Source organism: Anolis carolinensis, unplaced genomic scaffold, assembly GCF_035594765.1.
Source record: "Anolis carolinensis isolate JA03-04 unplaced genomic scaffold, rAnoCar3.1.pri scaffold_7, whole genome shotgun sequence".
NCBI classification, from domain to species: Eukaryota; Metazoa; Chordata; class Lepidosauria; order Squamata; family Dactyloidae; genus Anolis; species Anolis carolinensis.
This window is the reverse complement of record NW_026943818.1, coordinates 16,495,667-16,505,666: the sequence shown is the minus strand read 5'-3', so window position 1 is coordinate 16,505,666 and position 10,000 is coordinate 16,495,667. Positions and strand designations below refer to the sequence as shown.

The window sequence follows — 10,000 nt, the reverse complement described above, 5'->3', positions numbered from 1 at the left end:
GGGGAGGGGGAGAAACTAGAGGATTTCCGTACTTCATCACATAATAGTCGCCACTTTGGAATCGAAGAGAATGAAATTTTATAAAAATGAAGTTTTACGAAATTGTAAAAAGGAAGATTAAGACAGAAGGGAGGGAGAGAAACGAGAGGAGTTCTGTACTTCATCACATAATAGTCGCCACTTCGGAATCGAAGAGAATGAAATTTTATAAAAATGAAGTTTTACGAAATTGTAAAAAGGAAGATTAAGACAGAGGGGAGGGTGAGAAACGAGAGGAGTTCTGTACTTCATCACATAATAGTCGCCACTTCGGAATCGAAGAGAATGAAATTTTATAAGTTTGAATTTTAATTAAAATGAAGTTTTACGAAATTGTAAAAAGGAAAGATTACGACAGAAGGGAGGGGGTGAAATTAGAGGATTTCCGTACTTCATCACATAATAGTCGCCACTTTGGAATCGAAGAGAATGAAATTTTATAAAAATGAAGTTTTACGAAATTGTAAAAAGGAAGATTAAGACAGAAGGGAGGGAGAGAAACGAGAGGAGTTCTGTACTTCATCACATAATAGTCGCCACTTCGGAATCGAAGAGAATGAAATTTTATAAAAATGAAGTTTTACGAAATTGTAAAAAGGAAGATTAAGACAGAGGGGAGGGTGAGAAACGAGAGGAGTTCTGTACTTCATCACATAATAGTCGCCACTTCGGAATCGAAGAGAATGAAATTTTATAAGTTTGAATTTTAATTAAAATGAAGTTTTACGAAATTGTAAAAAGGAAAGATTACGACAGAAGGGAGGGGGAGAAACTAGAGGAGTTCCGTACTTCATCACGTAATAGTCGCCACTTCAGAATCGAAGAGTTACAGTAACTCTCTATAGAGGCACTTTAGTTAACAGTTACAAAGCTAGAATGAGGTGTTTCAAACTTCTTAAAATGTCACTTCTTTCTTTACTGCTCTAAACTGCAGTCACCCTGTGAATTACAATCACAGATTATCTGTTCCTCATCAGAAGACAGACTTCCTTAAAATAAGTCACCAAACGTATTTTAAATTGACTCAAAAATAAGCAATTGAGTCTCCCTGATCCCTTCAACTGAGGATTGGTCTTCCCTGTACCTCATCAGGGCACAGACTAACTGCTTCTTTTTCAAACCTGCACTTCTCCACCAAAACGGCAGACAGAAGGAAGGGGGGAAATTGGAGGAGTTCCTCTGTGTCCAAAACAATCGTGTCTTCCCTGTGCAGGTCAGCCTGATCTCATCTTGTAAAATTTACTTCTAAAATCTTAGCTCCGTCATTTGGGGCAACTCGCTCCAGAGAGAGCGCTCCTTCCTCCCCGTTTTCCGCTCACCTTTTCAGCCGGAAGCGCAAGTGGTGGCTGTGCTCCAGGATGGCCACCAGCGACTTGGCGTCGTAGTCCGCGGGCTTTTGGAAGGTCAGCCCGTCTGGCAGCCCGGCCACTAACAGCGAGCCGGGCTCTTGGAGGAACTTCTCGTACGGAAGCGGGACCACGGTGCTCTTCCCCAAGGCCTCACCTGCGAAGAGAAGAAAAGACAGCGTCAGCCCCGGAGGCAAGTCGGGAAGGTGGGCACTCTGCCGAGAAGTTGCACAAAGGTCAACCAACCACGAGCTGCATCCCAACAGAAAATATTAATTACCGTATATACTCGAGTATAAGCCGACCCGAATATAAGGCAAGGCACCTAATTTTAACACAAAAAAACTGGGAAAACATTGACTCCAGTATAAGCCGAGATACCAATAAAATTACCGTATATACTCGAGTACAAGCTGACCTGAATATAAGGCAAGGCACCTAATTTTAACACAAAAAAACTGGGAAAACATTGACTCCAGTATAAGCCGAGATACCAATAAAATTACCGTATATACTCGAGTACAAGCTGACCTGAATATAAGGCAAGGCACCTAATTTTAACACAAAAAACCTGGGAAAACATTGACTCCAGTATAAGCCGAGATACCAATAAAATTACCGTATATACTCGAGTATAAGCTGACCTGAATATAAGCTGAGGCACCTAATTTTACCACAAAAAAACTGGGAAAATATTGACTCCAGTATAAGCCGAGATACCAATAAAATTACCGTATATACTCGAGTATAAGCTGACCTGAATATAAGCTGAGGCACCTGATTTTACCACAAAAAAACTGGGAAAACATTGACTCCAGTATAAGCCGAGGGTGGGAAATTTCAGAAATAAAAATAGATACCAATAAAATTACATTAATTGTGGCAGATTAAATATTTTTGAATATTTACATAAAGCTCAAATTTAAGATAAGACTGTCCAACTCTGATTAAATTATTATTCTCATCTTCTTCAATGTCAATGCCCTTATGCATCCTTTTAATAATAATAGAGTGAAATAATACATGTAATAATAATAATAAATATAGGAAAATAATACAAGTAATAATAAATAGAGTAAAATAATAAATGCAATAATAATAATGTCTGGGTTCAGTATTCTCCGAATACGGGCAAACTATAACTCTCTGAAGCCAAGGTCAATCACCCACAAAGCCTCCCAGTATTCCCAGTTGGCCATGTTGGGTCTCTGTGGGAAGTTTGGTCCAGATCTGTCACTTGCTGGGTTCAGCATTATCTGAACACGGGTGAACTATAACTCCCACTGATATTTATTTATTTATTTATTTATTTATTTACAGTATTTATATCCCGCCCTCCTTTCTCAGGGCGGATTACAATGAACACATATATGGCAAACATTCAATGCCGACAGACAAACAACATTCAGTTTTAGACAGACACAAAGGCATTTTAACATCTTTCCAGCTTCACGATTCCGGCCACTGGGGGAGCTGTTGCTTCACCGTCCATTGGTGGCTGTTCTTCCTCTTCTTTTCCTCGTGAGCAGTTTTATGGTGTTGTAGATTAGTTAAATTAGCCTCCCACATAAAGCGTCCCTAAATTTTCCCTACTTGATAGATGCAACTGTCTTTCAGGGCTGCTAGGTCAACAGCAAGCCGGGGCTATTTTTATTATTATTATTTTTTATGGTCGGAGGCTTAACCCGACCCGGGCTTCGAACTCATGACCTCTCGGTCAGTAGTGATTTATAGCAGCTGGTTACTAGCCAGCTGCGCCACAGCCCGGCCCAACAAAGGCCAATCACTCCCAAAGTCCGCCAGTGTTCCCAGTTGGGCATGTTGGATTTGTGTGCCAAGTTGGGTCCAGATGTGGGCGAAACGTCAGGAGAGAATGCTTCTGGAACATGGCCAGACAGCCCGGGAAACACACAACAACCCAATAACAATAACGTTGTTACGTTCCAGGACCACCCGCGAAAAGTGAAAATCCGCAAAGTAGGGACGCTATATCTATATATATAAAAATGTCGTGTACGTTTGTAGGACCGAGTTAACAACAAAACCGCTGGACCAAATGCCCCCAAATTTGGTCACAATACACCAACACATCCAAGGTATGACCTCCACTCTAAAAAACCTAAACAAACAAATAATAATAATAATAATAATAATAATAATAATAACTTTATTCTTATTAGATAGATAGATAGATAGATAGATAGATAGATAGATAAATGTAATGTACATTTGTAGGACTGAGTTAACAACAAAACCACTGGAGCAAATGCCCCCAAATTTGGTCACAATGCACCAACACATCCAAGGTATGACCTCCACTCCAAAAAACCTAAACAAACAAATAATAATAATAATAATAATAACTTTATTCTTATTAGATAGATAGATAGATAGATAGATAAATGTAATGTACATTTGTAGGACTGAGTTAACAACAAAACCACTGGACCAAATGCCCCCAAATTTGGTCACAATACACCAACACATCCAAGGTATGACCTCCACTCCAAAAAACCTAAACAAATAAACAGGAATGAATAGCCTTGCAGTTTCAAAGCCTGGCTGCTTCTCATTACTTTAATTTCCATGTACGTTTGTAGGACTGAGTTAACAACAAAACCACTGGAGCAAATGCCCCCAAATTTGGTCACAATACACCAACACATCCAAGGTATGACCTCCACTCCAAAAAAACCTAAACAAATAAATAACAATAACAACAATAATAATAATACAAGCTCAGCTGTCAGTGCAAGAGGTCCAATAGAGAAAGCATCCTCCAAGGGAAGCCAATTGAGGCTCGGTTCCTTACTGTAAAGGACGTCAAAGACTTCTTCCACCATCTTCCTGAGGAGGTAGATGTCCGACCCCTGATGTGGGGAGATGCGGGGCATTGTGCGCCCCAAGTTCCTGCTCTTCCTCGGCGCCTCCAGGTCCGGCTCTTTCCTCTCTTGGACGCCTGGACCGGGAAACAGAGAGACAGACAGACAGACACGGGAGAGGGAAAAGGGTCAAGCAGAGATTCGGGGCTCCGACAGTTAAGGAAATGTTTACAACTGTTAAGAAGGAAGTCCACACAAGGCCAACGCCAAGCGAGAAGAATCAGAGAACCAGCAACCACGTGTGCTGGCAGCAAGATGCATCGGCCAATCCTGAACGCTCAGAAATGGATTAGGCGTCAACGGCTGGCGCAGAGATGGCAGATCATCCCAGCCGGCAGCGACCCTGGCAGCCCAAGGCTCAAGATAGCATTACTATATTATTATTATTATAATATATATTATTATATTATAATTATAATATTTTATTATTATATTATTATATTATTATATTATAATTATATTATATTATTATATTATTATATTATAATATTATATTATTCTTATTATTAATAGTAGTAGTAGTAGTAGTAGTATCATCATCCTAGAGTTGGCTCAAGATAGCATTACTATATTATTATTATTATAATATATATTATTATATTATAATTATATTATATTATAATATTATATTATTCTTATTATTAATAGTAGTAGTAGTAGTAGTATCATCATCCTAGAGTTGGCTCAAGATAGCATTACTATATTATTATTATTATTATATATATTATTATATTATAATTATATTATATTATTATATTATAATATTATAATATTATTATATTATATTATTATATTATAATATTATATTATTCTTATTATTAATAGTAGTAGTAGTAGTATCATCATCCTAGAGTTGGCTCAAGATAGCATTACTATATTATTATTATTATTATATATATATTATATTATCATTATATTATATTATTATATTATATTATTATATTATAATATTATTATATTATAAATATATTATATTATTATATTATAATATTATATTATTCTTATTATTAATAGTAGAAGTAGTAGTAGTAGTATCATCATCCTAGAGTTGGCTCAAGATAGCATTACTATATTATTATTATTATTATTATTATTATATTATCATTATATTATATTATTATATTATATTATTATATTATAATATTATTATATTATTATATTATAATATTATATTATTCTTATTATTAATAGTAGTAGTAGTAGTAGTAGTAGTAGTAGTAGTATCATCATCCTAGAGTTGGAAGGGACTCCAAAGGCCACCCCTTCTGCCAGGTAGGAAGACAGCATTACTATATTAGTATTAGTATTATTATTATCATCAACATCCTAGAGTTGGACGGGACCCCAAAGGCCATCCAGTCCACCCCTCTTCAGTCAGGCAGGAAGATAGCATTACTATATTATTATTATTATATTATTCTTATTATTAATAGTAGTAGTAGTAGTAGTAGTAGTATCATCATCCTAGAGTTGGATGGGACCCCAAAGGCCATCCAGTCCACCCATTCTGCCAGGCAGGAAGATAGAATTACTATATTATTATTATTATTATTATTAGTAGTAGTAGTAGTAGTAGTAGTAGTAGATCATCATCCTAGAGTTGGAAGGGACTCCAAAGGCCTTCCAGTCCACCCCTTCTGCCAGACAGGAAGATAGAATTACATTATTATTATTATTATTATTATTATTATTATTATTATTATTATTATTGTTGTTGTTGTCGTCGTCATTGTCATCATCATCATCACCACCACCATGCCTGTGTCGGATGGGCCTTTGGATGGGACCCAAAGGCCACCAGGTCCAACGGCCACCCCGTACTTACGGCAGAACTTCTTGAAATCCAGCTGGACCTCCTTCCTGGCGCTCATGAAGAGCCTGCCCTTCTCGGTGCCCACCACGAAGGTGTTTTCGTCATGGACCGCGATGCAGGCCACCTCTGCGTTGAGTTTAGAAAGTGCTGAACACTGGAAGGAAGGAAGGAAGGAAGGCAGAAAGAGAGAGAAGAAAGAGAAAAAGACGGTGAGAATGCATTGGACTCAATAAAACATTTCCACCCTGCCTTTCCTATCCAAAAGAATCAACGCTGCGGAATTGCAAAATCAAAAGAATGAGGAAGTACTACCATCAAGGGCTCGGGTCGCAAGCTCCTAAGGCCTTGTCAATTCGGTTTTAAAGAGCAGTGCAAAAGGCTGACTCACAAAACGTTTGCAGATCAATGCAATGGCGGGAGGAACGGGAGGATCAGCAATGGTCGACCACAACGGCAAGTGGCGAGTGGATTCTTGTAAAGAGCGACCGAGCACGTTTTGCGAGCAATCCAAAGACCCTTACCATGAATTCTAAGGCAGATATTAAGCTGGTGATGACCTCGTCTTTTTGGGAGACCACCAAGTGCCACTGGTCGGGCCTGGAGTGGTTTGGCGGACCGTCGGAAGGCTTTCCCAGCAGCGCCATCGTCACCTGGGACCGGGAACAAAAAGGGCGGAAAGGGAAGGGACAGAATAGGATAACTTCATTGTCGCTGTGTATCGTACGACAGAATCAAATGCCACCCCCCATAGGCATTATATATGGAGAATATATATACAGTGTTCCCTCACTTGCGTTCCAGGATCACCCGCGAAAAGTGAAAATCCACAAAGTAGGGACGCTATATCTATATATATAAAAATGTCGTGTACATTTGTAGGACTGAGTTAACAACAAAACCGCTGGACCAAATGCCCCCAAATTTGGCCACAATACACCAACACGTCCAGGAATGAATAGCCTTGCAGCTTCAAAGCCCAAGGAAGGAAGGAAAGAAGAAAGGACTAAACTGGGAGATGGGAGGCAAGGACCGAAGCGCCCCGGGAGCCTCTTTTCATCTTCAAAGCAAAAGCACAATCGCGCAATTGCGTGACCCGACTGGGAAAAAAAATGAGCAAAAAAAATCCCCCTCAATCTTAATTCCGGGCCCCACGGTGCCCATGGCAACCGTCGCCCGTTGCCGTGGCAACTAATCTCGTGGTATTTGAACAATGTAATCTCCCAAACGCAGAAGCAGAAACAGCCGCAAACCCTTGCAGACGCTCTCCCACTTCCTCCCATCTTGGCCCATTAGGATTATACACATACAGCATTTCTATATGATTATATTTATACTATACTACTACTAATTATAACATATCTATCTATATATATAAAAGGGTAATGGGATCACGGCGCTGGACAAAACAACTAAACTAAATGCCCCACAACCTTGAAAATTGACAGCACAACCTCTCATCCACGCCTCTAAGTTCATACAACAAAAAGAAAAGAAAAATAAAGTCCTAACCACAGCAATGCGTGGCTGGGCACAGCTAGTCTATATATATATATATATATAAAAGGGTAATGGAGTCACGGCACCGGACAAAACAACTAAACTAAATGCCCCACAACCTCGAAAATTGACGGCACAACCTCTCATCCACGCCTCTACGTTCATACAACAAAAAGAAAAGAAAAATAAAGTCCTAGTCACAGCAACGCCTGGCCAGGCATAGCTATCTATATATATAAAAGGGTAATGGAATCACGGCGCCGGACAAAACAACTAAACTAAATGCCCCACAACCTCGAAAACTGACAACACAACCTCTCATCCACGCCTCTACGTTCATACAACAAAAAGAAAAGAAAAATAAAGTCCTAACCACAGCAACGCATGGCTGGGCACAGCTAGTGTATTTTATAAATTACTAGCTTGGGGACCCGGCAGTGCCCGGGTTCTGTTTGTTTTGGGGTGTTAGGTCCAGATCCATTGTAGGATGGGTTCAGTGCTCTCTGGATAAGGGTGAACTACAACTCCCAAATCCAAAGTCAGTCACCCGCAAACCAGGCCTGTATGCACAGTTGGCCATGTTGGGTCTGTGTGCCAAATTAGGTCCAGATCTGATGTCGATTGGGTTCAGAGCTTTCTGGATGTAGGTGAACTACAACTCCCAAAATCAAGGTCCATTCCCACTAACCCATGCAGTATGACCATTTGGTCATGAGGCTTCTCTGTGCCAAGTTTGGTCCCAGTCCATTGTCGGTGGGAGTCACAATTTCTCTAGATATAGGTGAACTACAACTCCCAAAATCAAGGTTTTTCTTTCTTCTTCTTATTCACCTAGATGTTAACACAACTCAGTTCATAATATATGTGACAGAAGCTTAGATGTTAGAAGGACAATAACAAGTTTATTCAGGCACAGAGCTTAATGGTTACAATAACGTTTCTCCTTAGAGGCACTTCAGTTAACAGTTGCCATATTAGAATGAGGTGATTCAAACTTCCTAAAACGTCACTTCTTTCTCTACTGCTTTTAAACCACAGTCACCTTGTGATATACAATCACAAATACTCCATTCCTTATCAGGACACAGACTGCATTAAATAAGTCACCAAACTTATTTTAAACTGACTCAAAAATAAGCAATTGAGCCTCCCTGATCCCTTCAACCCAGAACCAGTCTTCCCTGTGCCTCATCAGAGCACAGACTAACTGCTTTTTTTAAACCCTGCACTTCTTCACCAAACCGAGTTGGCTCCGCCCACTTCTCCATGGCAACCAACCTCTGAGATGTAATAACTGAAATACTGATCCTTTAAAAACATAAATACACAATTAATATAACATCCGTAAACCAAAAATTCACACTTCATTACAGTAGGTGAACTACAACTCCCAAAACCAAGGTCCATTCCCCCAAGTCCCATCATCCGTGGCAAGTGTGGTCCAGATCCATCCTTGGTTGGGTGGATGTCGGTCAAGTACAACTCCTGTCAATCATGGTGAATTCTCCCCAGACCTCTTGTTCAGTTGCTGATCGATTCCTCTGTTTACTATGCGTTATAGGGAAGGGTTAAGGGAGAGGCAGTGGGCGGGAACATGCAAATTAAGGTACCCTGGGGTGCCCATTCTGGAGGAATACACACATACGTATTTTCACTTTTATTATTATGTGTATTGAAGATATATGAGATATATTCCTTTCTTTTTTGTTAAAAAAAGTAAATAAATAAATTTGCATTGATGCTAGAAAAATAAATAAATACGGCGGGAGGAACGCTGCAAAAGGCTCCCAACTCTCTCAACAGTCTTCCCGGCACCTCATTTGCATATTGCATAAATATTTATTTGCTCCTAATCCTGCAAAACAACAAACAGAAAAGACATGCCTTCAGGAAAGGGACGGGGGAGGAATGGAAATGGGAGCGGGAGGGAAAGAGCAGAAGAAAGGCTCAGGAGGGGATGCTGCACCCCACGCAAAGGTGACCTCCTTCCACACGTTCCAAACCCAAAGCACCCTCAGAACCACATTGGCCGTCACCCACCCGTCCTCCATCCCTCCATCTATCGCCCATCCATCCTTCATCCATCTATCATCTATCCATCATCCATCCATCATCCATCTATGACATATACATCTATCATCCATCCTTCATACATCTATGACCCGTCCATCTATCCTCACTCGCCCATCCTTCATCCATCTATCATCTATCATCCATCATCCATCCATCCATCTACAATCCATCTATCATCCATCAGCCATCTATAATCAATCCATCCATCCATCCATCCATCTATCCATCCATCCGTCTATCCATCCACCCGTCTATAATCCATCCATCCATCCATCCATCCACCCGTCTATCCATCCACCCGTCTATAATCCATCCATCCATCCATCTATCCATCCATCCGTCTATCCATC

The 10,000-nt window shown here is 40.0% G+C and overlaps 1 protein-coding gene and 1 pseudogene across 4 annotated transcripts in view; one reads left to right on the top strand and one right to left on the bottom strand.

Annotated features, from left to right (window-relative positions):
- Nucleotides 1-10,000, bottom strand: part of gtf2ird1 (GTF2I repeat domain containing 1) — a 52,441-nt gene that overhangs the window by 32,269 nt on the left and 10,172 nt on the right. For all 4 annotated transcript variants that reach the window (XM_062958969.1, XM_062958966.1, XM_062958967.1 and 1 more), the window contains 4 exons: nucleotides 6,602-6,730; nucleotides 6,093-6,234; nucleotides 4,198-4,344; nucleotides 1,359-1,542 (listed from right to left, as the gene is read on the bottom strand). In XM_062958969.1, the coding sequence (XP_062815039.1) occupies nucleotides 1,359-1,542; nucleotides 4,198-4,344; nucleotides 6,093-6,234; nucleotides 6,602-6,724 (596 nt within the window). In that variant the 5' untranslated portion in view covers nucleotides 6,725-6,730. Of the gene's footprint in view, nucleotides 1-1,358; nucleotides 1,543-4,197; nucleotides 4,345-6,092; nucleotides 6,235-6,601; nucleotides 6,731-10,000 lie in introns of those variants that run through there.
- The window catches only part of LOC134293156 (splicing factor 3A subunit 2-like), a 2,175-nt pseudogene continuing 1,217 nt past the window's right edge, over nucleotides 9,043-10,000 (top strand).